Genomic DNA, 21,537 nt, shown 5'->3' with positions numbered 1-21,537 from the left:
TTCAAATTTTAAAATGAAAATAGATCCCAAATTAGAGCAAATTTGAGGATTTCACTGCAGGGTGATTTTTCAGTTGTATAGAAGGGTTAGGAGATTCTTTTACTTGCAATGTTTCCCTAGACGACTCATCTTTGAGATGGTCTAAAGATCCAAAGTCTCCCTGATGGCCTCCTCTACACTCGGAAATATCTGTAGAATGGTGGTATTTTTTAATTTTTCTTTCCTACTAATCTTAGAGAGTTCTTTGAAGTAAAATTTTTTAAAAAATTATATTAATTTAGCATGCCCATTTCCTAAAGCCGTGTTAGGATGATACTTTTAAAATGTGTTTTTCCAAGCCTTCACTTAGATCAGGAAACAGCTACATATTTTCTATTGCAAACAAAGCATAAAGGATAGTGGAAGAATAGATGTAGGCACACAAATCAACTAAGGGTTGGGTCACAAGTTTATCTAAACAGAAGCAAAGGGAATACATGACAAAAACTGTAAATGAAAATATGTTGCAAAGAAATATGGCTAGTCTTTCTGTGGCTAATGGAAGAAGCAGTAATGAGACAAATGGAATCATTATACTACATGGAAAATTCCCTATCAGCATCCATTTTGTGGTCAATATAGTGCTCATTCTCTTTCAAACATATCAGCAGTTCCTTCTTTTTCAACATCATGTAATGTATGCCTGCCTGATGCTGGGACAGAAACACAACCCACTTAAGGTTGGCAAAGATTTGAAGGCAGTGTAGTTAAGAAAAGGGGAAACAACGGGGACCTAACATTTTTAAAGATTTTGCTTCAGAACACGATTGTCAAGAAATAAAATATGTGAAGAATGGCCCGTGCTTTGATTCCCATACCCTGATCCTCCAGACACATGAATAAAAGAATAATTGCCATTTTGACTAATTTTCTGTAGTGTTACAAAAACAAGATCATTTACCTTTGGACCTTGTCTTCCTGGATATCCTGGCAATCCTGGTACACCAAGCTTACCCTGCAATAAAATGACAGTGTTAAATTATATTTTATCATACTCCTTAGTTGTTTAGCAAACTTCTATAGAAAAATATTTTTCCACAACTTAGAGTGATATTTTATGAAACACAATATTTAAAGAAATATACTTCTTCTTTTAACTATTAAACACCAGAGAAATAGTTAACTGGCTTAGTTCTCAAAATCTAAAAAAATCCCATTCCAGTGAATGAGTTCAGCAAAGCCAATATCTCTATGTCTTTTTCTTTTCATAAACTGTTGTGTATTGCTTTGGGGAAGAGGTCACTAAACTCTCAATGTCCTCTAATAAATCAGGGTGTTACTAGGCTTTAGTGAGAATCAATTCTTTTAACTTCATACTGTACAAAGGCTGCTTTGCTTTCCATAGACCTTTCATGAATAAGCATTTGAAGCAGCAGCTTTTTCTTGAAGATTTCTGAACTGTTTGAGAATATGGTAAATCATACTCCACTGACTATTTGATATGAATAGATTTATCAACAAATATGGCTGCCTTGCTATGTTCAGAAGAGACAACAGGATGAACAATTTGATCAACACTGATATTGCCCATTCCTAGAAATGAAATAACGCGCCTCATGGAGTTGGTCTCTTCAAACTTTGAGATGATGAGTGACAGCTTGTCACTTTCAATGGCAGTGGAAAACAGCTTCCGTCTTTGAGAGATGGGAACTCTGACTATTCTAAACACAATCCATGTTCCAGGCTACCACATTTTGGGGAAGATCTCCATCGAAAAGACATGACTGCAAAATATAACATGATACTTAGCAGTAATCTTAGATGATGGAAAAGTGGGAGGAGAGACCTCCTGTATGGGAGAGAATTTGGCAAAATAAACATATTTATCCTTGAAAAAATACAGCACATGAATAAAGGGGTTGTGCATTATCATATCCATGTAAGCGCATGTTTCTGGCTGAGACCCTATTAAAGAAGAGTTCCATTTATAAAAATAATTATAATGCTGCCAGTTACACGCCACACTGAAACAAGCTGCATGCATTAGAATCATTTGAAAGTTTTGCAGCATGACAGTGCTTCAAACTCTGCTAAATTCAGTGAGAGTTTTGTCACTGATTTTTTGATTGAGAAAGGCCCAGCTGTCTAGGTTTTGTGTGGATATGGATGTTTTTTGATAAGCTCCATTCCGATATGTTCCTCATTCTTTCTGCACCATATTTCGCATTTTCATTATTAAGCAAATCTACCCTACTTGGGGAAAAGAGTTTTCTTATCACAGGATCAGTCAGATGTAGAGAACAAGAGACTACTGTAGTACTTTCAGTCAACAGAAGAGTAGTACTGATGAGCACAGAAGACTATGACTTTGCATAAAATAAAGTCATAGTAGATAATAAAGGGAATGGGACATTGATATCTGCTCTTACAGGCACTTCCTTGTAGAGAGATATAAAAATTAACAAAGATTATTCTAGGCTTTTATGCTAAAGTCAATGTCACAAGAACCATCACATAGAATTGCTCTCTGACCCACTGCATCATGGCTGAGTATCCACAGAAGATGTTTGACTTGCAACAGGCAATGAAAGGAATAAATAAATGGGAAAGCTCTGGATCGAAAATTCCAAACCAGTGTTGCCAGCTCCAGTAATTTTTTCACATATGTTCTGATTTTTAAGGCTTCAAATTCTGGACTTGTGAGACTGTGAGAGTTCCATATATTTCATAGTTGAGAAGGAAAGTTTGAAAACATGAACCGGTATTCACATTGTGTAATTTGAACAAGGAGAAGTAAAAATAACTCAAATTCGTATTTAAAAGCTAATGACTACAAAAACAAGTTCATGTTTAGAGTTTTTTCTTTGTTTTTTATGCAGGTTCTAAAGACTTAAGAAAGAGGGAGTATTTTGCAATGTCCTCAATCAATTAATTATTTTGCAGATATCATGACAGCAATACAATTTTTTTTTAAGAGTCCTAATATTCTTTTTGTCAGGTCAGCTACACTGAAAATAACCTTTACCATGATACATACAATCCTCTTTGAAGAATGCAACCATGTTGTAGATGAAGATAATACATCCCTTGTTATAAAGATTGTTTTGTTGATCTAGTTAACATTGAGTACACTGGCATTCTGATGTGAACTCAACTTGCATTGATGTAGGAGAATAGTCCTGGATTTCTTTTTGTTAAATGTTATGTGATTCATGGCCTTGCTAACAGCTGGCAAGATATCTTTCAAAATTGTGGGGAACATTAATTCATAAATAATTCCTAATAGTTAAGTAAAGCTGAAAAAAAAAACTTTTTCAGAATGAGTGAACTGAGCTTTTGGATATGTTCTTTTATAACAGCTTATGAATGACACTGGACACAAATTGTAACTCTAACCTCTTCTGAACTTCTAGTAATAACATACTTACAGAAAGTAGTAACTTCTGATGAAAGAGAGTTTGTTCCCAAGTCTGCTGATTACATTTTGTTCTTCCTGGCAAAACTCTTGGCTGTTAACTTTGTTACCTCTTTTTAGTAGTACCATACACATAGTTAAGACTCAATGTATACTTTTAAATACTGTATATAGATAAATAGACAGATAGAATAATTAAACCTGATGTTAGATAGGATGTGGCTGGGTAAGTACAAATTGTTCCTATTTTAAAGACAGAGAAACTGAGAAAGAAATGTAAAATGCTCTTTCTGTCCTATTCTTTTCAAGATATAACCAGCATTAAAACCATAGTTAATCAAAAAAATTTAGATAGAAATATTTTCAACAGCATCATCTCATTTTTTTGAAATATAATATAGATATATCTGAATCTTCATTTTTGTCTTATTTTATCATTCCTTCACAGCTAACCAAAATGCCACAGCTGAAATCAACTTTCTTTTCTGATGCTATGACCCAGTGAAATACGCTGCCTGCATATTTCTCACCTATTCCTCAGTCTCCTTTCCCCCTCTATATTATCTCAAGTCATCTCAAGGAGTTTTTAATGAAATGAGGATCCTACAGAGATTTGTCTTTCTCCTACATTTGTGCTTGTTCTCTCCTGTATTTCATATCCCCTTACTTTAATAGTTCTCCCTTTTAACAGTTCCTTTCACTTTTGCCAATCCCATTTGGGATTTTTTATTCGGGATATGTTTTCTGTTTTAAACAAACTTTATTTCATAATTTGCCATAATATGACTTTGAATGCACCCTCCAGCAGTATCTTCTTAGTGCCCAGCTATTTACTTTGCATCATATTTTTCTTAGCTGGTGTGTGTGGTATGCAATCTGGGACAGCGATTTAGCTGCCTTAAAGTGCTATGACTTTTTGTATACTTAAAAAGTAATGACTACCAGTTCCTATTTAAACGTGAACTCTAGTGGTTTGCCTTAGTAGTGTCTCATAAAAACCACTGTTAGGTAGCTAAAGGGACGTCTTCAAGATCTGTAGGCTTGTTTTTTTAGTGAAGATTGTGGGTTCCATCTACATTATGAGGCAATGATATGTTTATATTGGTATCTGGCTACTGACCTTTTCCCCAGCTGGACCAGCAGCACCCGGGTCCCCAGATGGACCTGCTCGACCTTTTGGACCTTCTGGGCCGTCTTCTCCCCGTGGACCTGGCTGGCCAACTTCTCCCTAAAATACAACATAATGTAAATATGGAACAATTGACTGTGGGCATCTAATAGTGAGTCTACCTACAATTAGCTGAAAATAAGTTTTCAGGAGAAATAAATGGAGATAAGGAAAATACCATTGCTTAATCAATGCAAATGCACATAAGTTAGCCACAAAATGTTATTTTTACAGGTTCTAGAGCCCAGTTTCCTTGCCTGAAGAGAACTGGGCTTGGAAGCTATCTATTCTTATTTTTCCTTCCCTAAACCCTTGTGAAGGCATTCTGAGGGTCTGTATAAGAAAAATGCGTGTTTCTATTTATTTGGATCCCATCATCACAGTTACATATGTATATAGGTAACAGATGTAGGCCAGCAGCCTCTTGTGAGAAGCTGTCTAGAACCTGAACAACACTATTCTGGAAAGAAGCTAGCCCTCTTCCTTTGGGCTAAACAAAAGACTTTTTGGCAGAAACTTGTAAGATGCTAATATTGGAATGGAACCATATTTATTCTGGATAAATTAAGTTTTCTCAGGCAAATACTGGACATCTTGGAATCTTGACAAGGATGTTCTCTAGAAAGAAGCTTATTGAAAAGGAAATCCAAGACTGGCATTGTCTTTCTTTTTATAGCTGGGGATTGCTGATTCAAAAGAACCAGCTCTCTGGCTGAAATCTGTGCATGCTCAGGGAACAAAAATAATTATAGCTACTAGCTTTTATTTTATTTTTGGTTTAAATTTATTCATTCACTTAAATGATCATTTCAAGATAATGCCAGTTATTCTTTTTAAGAATACATGGGCTATCAATAAATGCTTACCCGGTCGCCTTTAAGGCCCATGTCACCTTTAAATCCTGGGAAACCATCTTCACCCTAAAGAAGGCAGAAATGTATATATCAAGGCTTTTAGTATAGGAGAGATTTTTCTTTCTGCAGATAGAATAAAAAATACTAGATAACCTTAGTGCTACCAATAGCAATAATTCATCCACTACAGATTAAAATAATTTGCACAGATAAAATGAGAAATTGACACATCAGAGTATTTTAATAGGGTTATTGCTATTTTAGAGAAAGTATATCAGTGCACTACATAAAATGATTGCTTAGCTGGAAAGTTCCTAATAATAGTTGTTTAAAGCTGTTTAAAAGCTTTTTAAAGATAGAGACAAAACAATTCTTAAGTTTTGTTATGAATCCCTTTATAAGGTCCTGAATTTTTTTGGTTATCTTCCATTTCAATAAGGCCATCAATCCAATTAATTAAAAAATTGGTAGCAAATAATTCAGTGTTTTTATTTTCAGTGGCAGAACTTTCCTTTTACTTAATTTTCTTTTAGACTAGTGTCTTAATAATACCATGAAAGGAATCAAAGAATAGGCTGGTAATGGCAGTGTTGTCTTAATAAAAGAAAAATAATATAAATATTAATGTTCATAACTACTAAAAGAAGAATCAGTGTTTATATAGTGTTTGGATATCTGGCAATACTTAGTCCTGCCTACTCCTGACCAATCTCATTGGCTGATGGGATTGAAAGAAAGTAGAAAAACAAACAGACATTAAGCTTGAATCTGTATACAGTGGCAAAACAGGTGCACATTACTGTGATTCTTAGTGAGAACTACTTATTTACTGCCTAACAAGTACTTGCAGCTAATTTAGTCCACACCTTTTAATAGGTTTCCATATTGAAGTATGAGCAGACAGTACTTGGTCAAGTTGTATTTACCCCTATATGAGTTAGGTCACTGATACAAACAGAAATCTCCAGAGGCAATGGAGTTGTTCAAGACTTGCTCTAGCATAACTGATACCAGCTTTTGATTCACTCTTTCTCAGCCTCACTTAACATACAACTATAGCTCCAATGTTCAGATCACAAAAGATTATGGATAGTATGATTTTATCTACCGCTCAGTTATATACCGGGAGCAAAGCTCTCATTGTGACGAATGAGCACGTAGTAAAATGTTTCACTGTGATGCTGTTAGTTTTTTATACACTGAAGTAATATTGGGGATGTAGAACCTAAGTAATATTTGACTGTCAGCCAACCCAACAGATCAGGAAAGGGTGACAGCATGCTCCGGATATTACTGAAAAAACAAGAAAGGCTTTATATTTCATCCTAACTTTGAAAGAGAGGTTTGCATTTTTCACTCCCAGACCCACAAAAGCTTTGTCTTCTCCCTGATCAGCGAGAGACAATTGAGAAGGTTTGCAAGGCTAAAGCTGCTTTTACTCTGTTCAATATTCAGAAGTAGTCATGCTGCATGCAATAAATAACCCTGGAAAGGGTGATAGAATCATTCCCCAGTGGTAGACAGCTGATGGGACACTAGTATTAAATTCCAAACATGACCAAATTTACTTTTGCAATGTGTTCATAAAAAAAGGATGAAGTAGCCCATCATGATTGATTCAAAAATATACTAAAAAAACCCAACCCAAACCAACCCAAACCCCAACCCCTTACAAGTAGGCTTCCTGTGTTTTGTAGATGGTAGAAATGAGGTTTATAAGGGCATCTTACATTGCATAAATTAAAATTCCAGGTTGGCATTTCTTAAAATTTAAAGAGCGGTGAAAAAGGTAGAGTGCAGAACACATGAAAAAACTTTAGTTGTAAAAGCTGCTCAGTTATGTCCATGGATAGTAATAACTATATGAGAACACCTTGCAGCATATCAGCAAGGACTGACCATGTGCCAACCACTGACCAAATGGTTGCCAAATGAACTAAAACTCTTTTCACCTTTCCCAGTGAGGTCACAGCTATTGAGATCTACAAAAGGTTGATTTTATTCCATGTAGGCAGAGAGAGTTGAATGCTCTATTTCCTCTTCTGCTGTCAACAAAAAACAAAATATCTGAAGAGTTCTATTCACATCTACTGGTCAGTACAGAGGCAGATCTCCTCTGACATCCCTGGAACCATTTCAGATCTACAGAGGTTTTCTTGACTGATCAATTTGTTTATTTCTGTCTTCTTACAGTGCTTTCCCCAGCACAATAGTATCTGAATGATTTTGATAAAAAAAGACCTCTGTCTAATCGACCTTTAAAGCTCTGGGAGAGCAATCTGTGAAATACCTTTGTGTGACATTTTGAGGTGTTCAAGAGTGTTCAGCGTCTTACTGCAGCTCTGAGATCAACTTTTAGGATCACAGAAATGCTGCGGAGATTACGCTAATCAGCATTTATTAATATATATTATATATATCTATACACATATCTTACTTGCATGTGAACTCTGCATTTTGTCCCAGCTAGACTTTAATCGCTCAGTATGACACAAGAGAGGGCTGCTTTTTTGAACTGTCCAGTCACTGCAGGGTTTTAAACATACTTTTGGTTTTTAGCTTAGATTTAATGAGCAACCCTAAAAGGAGCCCGTGGGCTAGACAAACTGTGATTTAGGAAAGCCTGAAAATGTACAGCAGCTCTTGTATCTGAGCCTGAAAGACAGATCTCTAGCGCTGAAACCAAGGCTCTTTGGCAAGAATGAGTCTTCTGCTTTAGAAATATAGATATAAATATATACACAGCAGCCACTAGAGCCATAAGGCTGAACTTTTCTGTGTGATCAGGTGGTGTGAGTGAGGGTGTCTGTAATCTGTCTCATTCTGAGTGCTGAGGAAAGTGGGAATTCAAGCCAATACTGGCTGCAGTTTCAGCCACTGCAGACCATTTGAAGTCAGCAGAGATTGCAGCAGTTGGTGTCTGCTCTGCCAGGAGGATTTGCTCTGTGTAAAGAAGTAATGGTATCAGGGGAAAGTAAAAACTTTATTCCTGTTTATATATATGCATCTGACTGGAGCTGTGCATCATGTGGGCAAAGACAGAGATCTGGCTCACAAATACCTGAAATTTAAAAAGTTATTGGAAGTTTTGGGTACATAAGAAATACAAAATCTAGCCTATAGCACTATCAAAATAATAAAAATAACACTCTTATTACCACAAATCTCTCTGATGCAACAAGCTCCTCAGCAGCCACTGTAATATCTATTAACAGGAAAGGGGATGTCTAATTCTCCAGTTCAGAGCACCTTAGGGAGAAGTTATTTACACTGGTGCCAAAAGAATCCAAAAGCATTTGCATAAATGAATATTTTACATTCACTTTGTATCAGTGCTAAAAACCATGGAGGTAATTGATTTATGTATGTCCTTAGGGGTAAGGCAACCCCACCACTATGGGAGAAAACACACTGCAATGAAGGAGACAGAAGAGGTGGCACTGAAATAAGGAACTCAGGAAAACAGAAAGGAAGTAAATGCAGTCATAGGTTTACCTTTTCACCTTTGGAGCCTTTGAGACCACGGACACCATCAGCTCCCTAAAGAAAAGAATAAAAAGAATTATCCACCATATATAATCAGAAAGAGGGGGCTAGGGGGAAGAATCCAATGATTAAATCTTACCTTTACACCACGAGGACCTGGATAGCCAATTGGACCCTGAGGACCTGGAGGCCCCTAAAATATATTGGAGTAAAGAACCTTTGTTTGTATAGTGGTTGTTTAGCAAGCAGTTCTCTTCTGAGTCTAATCCTTGTTCTTTCACTATAATGCAGCAGTCTTGTGTGAGACATCAAAACAACACTAGGTTGATAGACTTTTCAGGCTGTCTGCCACTAAGAAAAGTTGCAGCATCAGAAAACATCCTTCAACCTCACTATGGAACTATTTATAGGTTTACAAACTTGGTTTTATTTGTATTTTTGGGAAACATCTACTCACAATATAAATCTGTCACTAACTTGAGAGTGACCTAAAAAAAGTCCAGTGTATACGCACACTTTGGTAAATCTTCTAAAGGTTCTGAAGAGTTCTAGCAGGTACCCTATATTATGAAATTGTAAAATCAAACCATTTGCAAGGTTATTTATATGACATGTATGCTACTTTTATAGATTGCCATTCTGTTGGCTCCACAATTAGTTTTACTTTAAAAGAGTAATATGTAAGTTTATACTATCACTCCACCCCCCTTAGAATATTATAAATAAGTTTGCCAGCACACAGAAGCTTTGAATGCATGATGGGTTTTCTATTATCTTCCTAAATAGTCCTTTAGGAACAAATGTATCACAGAACTGAAAAACTTGCAAAAGCTTTCTTGAAAGCTATGTAAGTTTATAAAAAGGTTTTGAAACTCACCAATGCACCTTTCTCTCCAGACTGACCTTCTTTGCCAGGATGACCCTGATTCAAAAGAAATGTACCTGATTTGGAAAACACTCACTTTGGGAAATGATATTGCATTATAAAAATACAGTTATTTTAACACTTGAATTTCATGACATTAAACATCCCTTTTTCTGTATAACAATAGTAAAAAATATAATTTTGGGGAAAGATTTTCCTTTCAAAATACTGAGTTACTTTAGGAAACAGAGGAAAAGCCAGACAATGATTACGTTAATGTGAATGTTTTCAGGAATACCCTGATCACCTCTTCTTTTTAGTTAATGTTTCAGCAGTTAGAGGATTTAAATGTAAGATGCTCTTGCACTTGATTTTTAAACAGGCTAGGTGATCTTACAGCATAAAGACATTCCTAACACACCTTCAAAAGACTATGGTATTTATTGCAGGAACCAATAAAGGACTGATCTAGTTTTACTGAACATTCTGCACTACTTCCATATCTTTACTTTAAAGTGTTATTTGCTTTTAAAACAAAATATGTTTATATTTTAGTTTTCGTTCTGTATCACTGAAGTTAAAAATACTGCAGCACTCAAGACATAATTATTTACCAACCAATTATTTTTCTTTATTACAAAATTTATACTAAAGTGCTGTGAAATTTAATGGCAATTTAATGAAAGTAAATGTGAATAGAAGATTACCGTGTATGAGAATCAGCAGGAATCCTTTTTCTACTTATGTTGATCAGTTTTATTACAGGAGTATAGTAAACCTCTAGTTTTGCCAAGCATGTAATCCCACATAACATAACATAGGCTACATAACATGCAGCCAGTTACTAAAAATATTCATGTTTTGGTGTCATTGACATACCAAAATGTTTTCAGTCTGTCAGATGTGACATGATTTTGAAGTGCCCGCTAATCTTATATGACAAACCTCTGGTGCTTATATTTTATTTGCTAGCTTGGAAAACAGATTAAAATATGTGGTTTATTAATTAACGCTAAAAAATAATGATTAAAATAAAAATTATTTAATACCCAGCTGTTCATTTTGCTTTAAAGAGTTTGTCTTACTAACATCGAGTATTTGTTGTTGTTTTTTTAAAAGGGCACATGTCAGTGGTTTAATTCTAATCTCCTAGAACATGCTTTTTTGTGCACAAGATTTTAAATCCCCAGCCAGTATTACAGATCTCTATAATATTAAATGACTCAAAAAATGCTGCAGTTAAAGACCACATCTGTTTCCCTTAGAGCTCCATTAATTCCAGTATAATATACCCCTTTTAACAATGTCTCTCCTTCAAAAAGGAATGACATTTCCTCACATAGTAATGAAATGAAATAGTATAGCAGGAATTTTTCTGATCTCCTGAAAAAAATGTCTATGAGCTTTTACATGATCTTAATATGGATATCATGGGAACAGACACAAATCTCACTGAAATCAGGTAGATACTGCTCATTGCCTTCAATCACCACTGTAATTCTATGGTTGTAAGTAGGTCATGTCAATTGAAACGGATTTAGTTGAACCTGTTTCCCTACCCCTTCCTCTAAACAAACCTACCTGTACATTAGGGAGATAACATGGAGTAGGGATGTATATCAGGTAGGAATTCATACCTGTGCTAACACCTGGTTATCTCTTACAGCATTTTTCTCCCCTTAAGGTTTAACACATGCAGATTTTTAAAGAATGCTGATGTTTGGAAATTAATATTGTTCTCAGCATGCAGAGAAGGATAAGGGGAAAGCTCAAATGTTTAGACAAAGATTCAAGACTACTTAATATAGGCTACCATATGTTTTCAGCTGGACTGTCACGTGCGTTTCTAAAAAGAGAAATTGTGACAGCCCTGGGTAAAATTCTGTATTTGTAATATATTAATCTAAGCAACAACCCCCCTGCAGTCAGTTCTGTAGTTCTTATTCTAGTAAAACTCCTGCTGAAAGTCTTGAGTGCTTCTGTTGATTTAAGAAACAGAGATTTAATCTGTAGAAGAAAAATTGTAAGAGAAAATGGCATGGGAAGGAGAGATGGTCTGAGAAGACACACTGACTGTCTAATAGTTCTTGGTGGCATAAAAACATGTTTTTTGTTGCAAGAAAACTTGTGTGCCTTCATGTCATTAAAAGCATTGATTCCCTTTGTAAGCTTAATGCCTGAACTGTAAGCAATGCTACGCAGGTGGTTACATCCTCTGTTCACATGAACGAGTGTATCCTCAGAAGCTGAACTCCTTAGCAATCACAGGATTATAAAGTTTGGCTTAGGTCTGTCCCAGCATAGACAGTGAAGAGGCCTAAACATGTGATATGCAACTTAGGTCAGGAAGCAGAGAAAGAACTAACCTATCCTGTTTCCTGAGAAAATAAGTGGTGACCACAGACATCTTTTTTTACAGATGATTTGCTCTTCCACAGTGATATAGTAGGACTACAGTGAAACAGTATCTTACCCTCTGTACGTCAGTCAGGTTATTTGTTCATCACTGCAGATGTTTTGTATGCATTTTATTATCTTGAACCACATTTTTAAAAGCCTAAAGCCATTCTTAGCAGCTGCTTCAAAACCATAACTCTCAAAGTTTCAATAGCTTAAATGATACAGAGGGTTTACATGGATTTTATAACGCTGTTCCCAACGAGGAGTACTGATGCTTTTACTCTCCATTTTCTCTTTGCAGCATTGGTATCGAAAATTATGTGCTACTTGGTAAGAGTATTTAGACATTCGGTGGACAAAGTATTTAGTTACTTACAGGAGGCCCATCAGAACCAGAAAGGCCAGGAAGGCCAGGCTTGCCTTGAGGTCCCTGAGTACAATAATAGAGACAGATTTTAAGAACGATATCAGACAAAGAGACTTCAATGAGGATTGTCTGTAAACAGCACTAGGAATAAAAAGAAAAGAAAACAGTAATACAGTAATGCAGGGGGATGGAAGGAAGGGAAGGGATATCTTCCAAAAGCTTAGATCCCATCTTAGATTCATCAGTTCACAGTTTATCAGCTTTAATATATATCAGTTTAATTAACTTCAAATAAGTTACTTTGAAAGCTCACGTTTACCTTCTGACTCAAGCATATTGAAGATATTATGGCTGCTATTGTTTTACATGCCTGAAACACTTACATTTCAGAGACCTTTTTTTTTTTTTTCTGAACTCCCTGATCTCCCTTGGACTGCTTGTATGTGCAGAGCTTCTATGAGTAGGCTCTGAAGTATGAGCAATCTTGGGGTAGTAAGCTGTCATGAAGTATATTGTACATAATGTTGTCCTTAAAAGAGAATCTGCTAGTAGCATGATACTTCATCTTGAGTTTTAGCATCTAAAATTTTGATACTTTTTTTTCCATTAAATTTTTCTATATAAATGGGCTTAAATGGAGTAAATCTTTGATGTGAATAGATTTGGGAATATACACTGCATGAAAGAAATAGAAGAAGGGGGCTTTCAGTATTAGGAGAAAAATATTTGTATTTATATTTTAAGTATTGTTGCTCAATTTCCATTAGAGTTGCTTATGTGTACCACAATAACTGCCTTTAAATATTTAGATATATAAGTAAACAGTAAATACAAGCAGGCTGAAATAGACAGAAATTTTGAGTGTTGATGAATTCAGCAAGGAAAACCTGAACTGAAAGGGGAAATCCCTCTCTAAATTGGTTTAGGTAGAAAACTTTCTCTTAACATTTGGATATTGTTGCTTCACACACTGCAAAGCCTGCAGGCAAGGAAACTAGCAGGCAGAAGTTTCTGGGTCAGCAGAACCTGCCAAATGGTCATATTTTCACTTGTTCCTTAGGCCTATTCCTGTCCTACCACAGACCTGGAATCTTAAGTCTAAAAGTCCTCTCAGCAGGTCCCATCAGAGACAGTATCCTAAGAAACTCAGAAATTATTATGGAATTTCTAAGTGTATATGTAACATATCTAGGATGCTTCTCAGTTTATGTAGTGTGTGCATTAACCAGCAGGAGAAATGAGAGATCTCAGACTTACTTTTCCATAGGGATGCCTCTAGCACCTAGGATGGAGAACAAGCCCTTTCATCATATGAAGATTAGGCTGCCTGAGCCATTTTGCGCTGAAGCCATATAGTGCTTTAGACAAAAGTATTAAATCTGCTGAAACAGTTTCTCTTCACATGACTATTGCTGGTGCCTCACAATCACTGTATTTGGTAGTTCTCTATCTAGTGCTCAGTGGGATGGAGAGGTTGCTCCACGCTTGGGGAAGTGTTATAGCAAACAGGTTCTGCTCGCTGAGAATTCTGCCCCACTGTGCAGTGATCCAGCTCTACCCCATCACAGCCACAGGGCACGGTTTTACTGTCAGAATATTTTAAATTCATTCTCTGTATTTGAAATGTGGTACATTTTGAACTAACTCAGCTATTCTAAAAAAATCTATATCTACTGATATGTCAGATGCTCTCTAGCCTACAGAAATGGGTCATACTAGAAGTTAGCTGAGAATAGTAGGGGTTTGGTTGGATGTGAGGTCTTTGCATTTAGGAGGTAAAGCTAGTGAAGACAGGATTGTAAATCAAAGGCTGCCTTTTTTTAAGTGCTATAAAATGTAAAACTCACTTCTATCATATGTTTATTTAAGAAAGTCTCTAAATTTTGCGTGGAATACTTATTTTTTGTGTTTAAAAACACCGCTTTTGTGTTTTGGTGTATTTCTTAGTAGTCTTTTTAACCTCACAGAGCACAATACATAGTAACCTGCTGTAGACTTGTTAAGAAAATATTTTAATCCATGTTAATATTAAATACAAAAGCAAGGAAGAGCACTAAAATGAGAACAATCACAAAACAATGTCATGGTTATTTAGGTAGGTAGGAAACCAGCAAACTAACTGAAATCTTTTTGGTATTCTAATCTTATTTAAATCAGCTAGTGAGCCCACCCCAGCTGTACAGTAGCTATAAAAAAAAAAAAAAAAAGGAAAGAAAAAGGAACCCTCCTATATCCAACATTCTAAGAGCTAAGTGTATAAATATAGTTATACATAAATCCCTCGATATGGACATCATGGATAAACCAAGAATATAACAAGACTAAACCCAGCAAGATACTATGGTACAATAAATAAGCATGAGGCCAGTTCTTACAACCTTAAGCCAATACAAAGGACCCATATTTTTCCATAAGATGCTAAGAGGAGACTTCAAGAATTACTTGATGGACACGCACATGCACAACACGGGGTGGGGAAGAACTCTCCTACTGTACAAAGTTTAACTATTATTTAGCATTCCAGGAATTAAAAAAAAAAAGGCCACACCATATGAAAGATACAAACAAAAACCAAGAGGCTGGCAGAACTACAGCTCTCAGAAAGGCAAGGTATGCATTTGTGAAAGACTGTGGAATGCATATATTGTGGATGTAGCCCATCTTGTTAGAATAATACTTCTTAGGCATAGAGGCAGGGAGAAAGCATGCATGTTCTTTCCCCAAATCCCCTTCAATTTCTCCTAAAACATATATTAAACAGTGAAGGGGAAAGAAATCAAAGAAGAATCAGTGATGAGGGAATCGAGCAAAAAGGGGAGAGAAGAGTAAAATTAGTTTCAAATTCAATAGTGACATTTTTGGAATTTACGGAAGATGTTTGCAACCACAAGAACATGTACAAATAGATTAGAACAAAAACCTAATTGACACTACAGTTATGCCAATTATACTACAGAGCTGTATCAAAATAGAATCCTTGTAAAATGAGAGTGGAATCAGACTTAAAAAAAAAAGTTAAAGGTAACATAATAGAAAACTGTTATAAAAAGGACGTAATAAAATAATTTTCACAACTTGCTGTGAAATTAATTTATATACAAGTATGCACTGTTTAATATTGTGGATTGGATTCTGAAGCTAATAACAGAAAAATTAATCCAGATCAAAGGGAGGAAATTATGCTTGTGAAAAAGTGTAAATGAGAGGAAAGGCAAGTCTCCATTGATCATTCCTTTAATTGATGGTTTCAAGAAGCTCTGCTAATTCTAAGATCTTAGGGTACTATTTTCTCAAACACAGCGAAGCCCTTAAGCACATAAGCAAGGTTACTGTACAGAACTGACTGTGAAATAACAGAATAATGCTGTAACTTACTTTTTCACCAGGAGGTCCAATAGGACCTTGTGGACCAGGAAGCCCCTATTAAAAAGAAACCAGTGTGAGAAAACAGGGAGAACAATACACATACATTCACCCTAGTAAAGGTCCCTCATTAATCTGTTTAAACACACTTGCAAATATAAGTGGCTTTTTTTCCCGTTACCAGTTAGATCAGAAGTTCTGTGTGAGTCTTTCGCACAAGCCACTATTCTGGCAGTAGGTCTGTAACAAGATCCTATTCAGAACCCTCCTCCAGGTGTGGCCGTTCCTGCTGCATTCCAGGAACACTGAATGAGTCATTTTTCTCCTGAATGAAAAATCCCTCTGAAAGCTTTCTTGAAAGCTCTGCTCCCACTGCACAAGGCACATTCATAGCATTATTTATAAAATCCTTCAAGCTTTATCAGTTTTGCATGTGAAAAGCTAACTTTGTACTAATTTTCATTCATTAAATATTTGCTGCATGTTAGATCATATTTTTGAGAGTTATTTTACACTTACTTGTGGGCCTGGGATTCCTTGTTGACCAGGAGGTCCTGGTTCCCCTTGAGGACCCTACCATGCAAAAAACCAAGGCATTAGGTGTGCATTTCTACATTACAAATCTTCATTGTCAGAATTAAAAGGAAAACAAACTCATCTTTGTTCCCCCCTCTTTAAAGCCTACCATCAACTTTCTCTCCAGTGTGTTTTTTCTCATGCTAATGAATATCATGGCCTTTTCAATAATAGAGAGTAATGAATTCAGCCCACACATAGGCCCTGAGCACTGGAGTCCATGGGGCTAGAGGAGCTTGAAAGAAAGCATCTTTAGCCCTTTGGGCTGAAAACTAAGTAATAGAAGACTTCTCTTTTCAAGGTAAGATCATGAGGCACCTGAATCTTTTGATAGAACACTTCAATTAAATGGAAGGGGTGGGACAGTGGAAAAGATAAGAGAATGTGGAAAGGATTCTTAGAATCCACTCTCTTTTTTAATTTCCAGCTTACTTACTCACCATGTTTCCTTTTGGGCCTGAGGGGCCATCAACACCTGCAATGCCCTATGACAAAGAATATAAACACAAGCAACATTCAGTGGACTTTCTTTTTTCTTCTAGAAATTGCAAATAAAATCCTTCATGTTTTATACATACGTACAGGTTGTCCAGGGGGACCAGGTGTACCTCTGGGGCCCAGTAATCCCCGTGGACCCTGTAGAGAAGAAACACTTGTTAACACCTGTAAGAATTTCTCTGAACAAAGAGAGGCCCAGGGCAAGGACTGGGCCAAGGAATGTCACAAGGAGTAGGAGGCAGGAGGGGAAGGCAGTAAGGGGTGTGGGGGAGAGCCAGATGGACGAAGAGACAGACGGACAGAGAGACAGGAAAAAATTCATTTAGAGCAGATTCTCCTGAAGTCTGCCATATGTCTGAACAGGATGTTAGTGGAAGGGTGAGCTTTGTTTTAGTCAGCCATGTGGTCACTTCAGAGAAAGGTAGAAGGAGATAACTGTTTTTGTTTGCTTGTACAGAACATTGGCACAGCATCCTCCACTGAAGCTTCAGCTGTATCTTGGCCTGAAGGTCTGACCTGAATAGTAGCACACATGTATATGCCAGTCTTTTTTGAAAGCGAGATGTTCTGTCATGCTGTGTATTACTACATTAGGTTTGAAATAATACTTTTCTGTGTAGTAAAGATACAATAAATATTTCATATTTACTAATAATTTTATTATAATAAATGCAAAGTATTCTGCAAGCCAAAATCAGAGTTGCTCCTCTTACCGCTACAAAAATTCCACTGAAGACCTAGGGCTATACTCCTAAATAAGATGAGCAAGATTTGCCCTATAACATAATCTTTGACTTTACACTATGTAAGTGAATATTAATTTTCATCATTTGTGTCCTCACTCGTGACACACTTGCTAAAATAGACAGGACTCCAATTTCTTCATGTACGATATAGATACAAATCACTAATACTCTGATTCTGTAGCATCTTCTTCCTACTTGGTGAGTAGCTAGCAGTATACTAAACATTTAGAATAAAATCCCTCTTTCTGAGGCATGATTTCTCATCTGCAATGCAGAATTCTGCTCTGCAGTGGCAGCACCTGCAGAATTCCAACTGACAGAAGTGGAACTTTTGTATGTGGCACAAGTATAAAAATATGCAATGAAGCACCATGGTAGGGAAAAAAGAGGAAAAAAAAACAGGTCTTGTTTTCTAATAATAGATGCTTGTAAAACATTTTCAAAGCAACAGAGGTTTGGTAATATTCTCATGTATCACGGTGAATTAACTACAGTGACTGATTTTATACCAGGTCAATAGGAAAAGAAATATCCTTTATGATTCTGGAAGTTGTGCTTACTTGACTGCATATATCCCTAACTTAACTCTTATCCTTTTAGTAGTGTTTCACCCTTAACAAAATTGTTAATTTGTTTGCTTTTCAACCAGAATCAATATTCTCCATGCACACGCTAATTTTTAAACCCGGAATCCAGAACAGCTCAACAGAAAGGAAAACAAATTTGAAAGTGATTTTTGTTTAAAACAGGGTACAAGCTAGAAACAGAAGAGTAAGAAAGCACTGCTTACAGCTTCACCTGGGAGACCTCTTGGTCCAACTTCTCCATCTTCTCCCTGTTTTTATAGAAAGGGAATAGGAGTTTTAGGAAAAAGAGCACATGTTGTGACCATATTCTGATTACATGAGAACTTTCTGTAGATTTTACTTTGTATGTGAAATAAACAGCAACTTACTCTTAATCCATCTTCACCAGGTAAGCCAGGAGGTCCCTGTGGGCCACGGTCTCCCTGTAGGATAAGGGAAGTCATTAAAATAATATGACTGTGTCTGGAAACAATAAGGGATGGGGAAGTGAAATGAAAACAAATGTGTTAGCTGCAGTCTGATGCGTCAAAACATGTCTTGACATAACAATACAAATCTGTAGGTTATAGTACTCAGCAAGATCTTTTATTGCATTAGTATAAAAACAAATTAACATTTCCGAAACGATGAACTATTTGTGTTTGTAGTATTCGACTCTCTAACTATTTTGGCCCCAGAACGTACTCAGACTACTGTTACAAGAGGTAGTGTTAATGTGTACCCACATTTTACTGTGTCTCATCAGCAATACCTTCCCCCCAACACAAAGTATCACTGGCAGTAAAATAAGGAACGTGTACATGGGTCAGAGGTTAATAAACCAATTGCTGGGCCCTGGAATATACACAGTGAAGTGCAATGACCACCCTTCAGAACGACCTGCTCTGGCCCCAGTCCACAGAGAGCCTTGGGACTGATTTGTCTGAGGGTTTGGAAGGGAACCAGACTTCCACACCTCCCCTCTGAGGCTGGGGCTTTTCAAGTCTATATATGGAGAGCCTCAGTAGATTCTGGACTGTACTTTTAGCATTTATTTTTCTTTCCCCATTTTTAAAGAGAACTAGTGTGCTGCATAGCTCAAGCACCACTGACTGACCTCTTTTTGGGCAGCGGGTTTTTAGGCTGTGACTGCCTTCTGGCATTGGACAACAACCAAGTATTCATGCTGCTTTCCTTAATTTTATCAGTGCCTCCAAGAAGCTTGACCACTGCTGTGGATCCTAGCAGAGATATACGGAGTCACTCTTGAGCGGCTCCACTCTTTCAAACTCTCTTAGGGGATTTTAGGTAACTGCTCACTTATGCCAGAGCTCTCTTACATTAGGGATGTCAGGATTTCATTCCACTGCCTTTCTGTCCTCTATGAGCTGGGATCATCATGAGAGAGAATGAATTTTTATGAATTGCACTTTTATAGTCCTAATATTAATTACTGCAACAGTCTCTAAGTTTTGCTAAGTTTTGAAATTATACAACATGATCTGCTGATACAGCATGTGGCTTTCTGTATGCTAAATGATACTGCTGAAAGATGAGACATAACACATATGATCTCTGTTCTGGCTTTCAATTAATATCCTGGTGAAAATTACAGTATAGGCTTAAACTGTCAAATGTTGAAATAGTTCATCCCCTAAGTGGCTACCCTTCTTGTCTTGTAATCACATGACATTTAGAGCCAGATTAGGAGCTTGAGTTCAGTGTCCTGGTATTGTCATGCAGTCAGAACATAACTTCTTATCATTATCAGCATCCTCAGTTCTTCAGTTCTTTAGTTCTCTAGTTCTTTCTTTCAAATGCTCTGTTAAGGCCTGATTTTCTTTTTTTCTTACACCCTTTTCTTCTTTCTAGTAGATAGCGTGTGGTTATTTTACACCTGAGAAGGTGTACATTTCTACTAAATCTACACAAGAAAACTTCATACTCATAAACATTAAGGCTTAAAGGACTTTTAAACCTTGTAGTCTGATCTCCCCTGCACTGGAGGCCAGAAGGTCTTATTCAGTTACTGGTGTCTAACAACTCCTGTTTGACCAAAGCCTGTCTTGAGATAGACATCCAATTTGCAAATCACAATTAAGACAGGACTAATTCTAAAAGAAGTCCTAAAAATCTACTCTAAGGTTATAGATTTTCAACATCAATTCTCTTAGAGGTGAAAGGTAACTACAACAGAAAATAATGTTTCTTTTATTTTCCTTCCTGTGCTCTTTATTGCAAGCCATAGAGAACTAAATATTTGCATTATATGTTGTTGGTATATTATGAATCTGAAGAGCCTCAGCTATCTGATCTGACTTTGAATCGAGCTGTTTCCAGATAGATCATAAATTGTATGTTTGTAGAAGACTCCCATTGGAACACAAGAGTGCAGTGTTTCTTAAATAGTGGGATGAGAAAGCCGATGAAAAGAAGGCAATATTTTTCATTATCATTTTGCAAATTTCAACCAAAAATTATTCTTCCATTTTAGGGGTATTTTTTTTTGATTTGTTCAGGAAATATGAACCCAATGAAATATTTGCAAGAAAAGAATAATAAAAATTTTGATTTAATTATGTCATGGAAGCTTCCATGGACTGACAATTCAGCTATTCAAGGTTAGAAAGCAGAGATATATCCCCTGGCTCTGAACCAATTTCTGCTCAGCCTTCAAAGAAAGAGATAAGCAGTAACAAGAGCCTAATGTCTAGCACCCTCTGCTGGTCACCCGCTTATCAAGCCACATTTCAATTCTGTGAAAAGCTGATTCCTTTACACTCTTCGAGGAAAAGGGAAGCATGAAAGAGAATCAAGAGGTTTGTGAATGGCACTAAAAGTTATTTCTCCATTGCAAACAGAACTCAAAAGAGTAGCCTCAGATGTTATTACAAAGAACTACATTACTGGCCAGTAGCCAAAAGTGGTGAAAGTTCCTGGGAAGTGCAGCAATTTACACTAACCTGTTGAAGGGTGAAAACTATAATCCTTCCATGTTCATCAAGCTCTAGTGCAGATGGGAATGGTTCTGTTGACATTTCCATTCACTGTTTCTTTTATGGTGCATTGCACTTACCAGGACAACAGTTAAGGAGTTACATTCAGTAGAGCATGTTGCTACCAGCATTCAGTAGAGGATGCTGTTACTAGCACCTACATTGGGTGTATAATTTAAAGCAGAAAGCCCCTGCTGTGATTATTTCTACACTTTGTAGGGAAAGATGCAGGCTGATTTTATAGATTGTTATGATGTA

General features: G+C 36.6%; 1 protein-coding gene across 1 annotated transcript in view; it reads right to left on the bottom strand.

Moving 5' to 3' along the window:
- COL11A1 (collagen type XI alpha 1 chain) overlaps positions 1–21,537 on the bottom strand; it is a 173,878-nt gene that overhangs the window by 76,180 nt on the left and 76,161 nt on the right. The window contains exons 19-31 of the mRNA XM_067300830.1: positions 18,673–18,726; positions 18,508–18,552; positions 17,056–17,109; positions 16,914–16,958; positions 16,417–16,470; positions 15,910–15,954; positions 12,544–12,597; positions 9,780–9,824; positions 9,042–9,095; positions 8,912–8,956; positions 5,429–5,482; positions 4,515–4,622; positions 941–994 (exon numbers count right to left, since the gene is read on the bottom strand). Of these exons, the coding sequence (XP_067156931.1) occupies positions 941–994; positions 4,515–4,622; positions 5,429–5,482; positions 8,912–8,956; positions 9,042–9,095; positions 9,780–9,824; positions 12,544–12,597; positions 15,910–15,954; positions 16,417–16,470; positions 16,914–16,958; positions 17,056–17,109; positions 18,508–18,552; positions 18,673–18,726 (711 nt within the window). The remainder of the gene's footprint in view (positions 1–940; positions 995–4,514; positions 4,623–5,428; positions 5,483–8,911; positions 8,957–9,041; positions 9,096–9,779; positions 9,825–12,543; positions 12,598–15,909; positions 15,955–16,416; positions 16,471–16,913; positions 16,959–17,055; positions 17,110–18,507; positions 18,553–18,672; positions 18,727–21,537) is intronic.

Source organism: Apteryx mantelli, chromosome 8 (genome assembly GCF_036417845.1).
Source record: "Apteryx mantelli isolate bAptMan1 chromosome 8, bAptMan1.hap1, whole genome shotgun sequence".
Lineage (NCBI taxonomy): Eukaryota > Metazoa > Chordata > Aves > Apterygiformes > Apterygidae > Apteryx > Apteryx mantelli.
The sequence above is the reverse complement of the archived record's forward strand: the minus strand, read 5'-3'. Positions and strand labels throughout refer to the sequence as shown.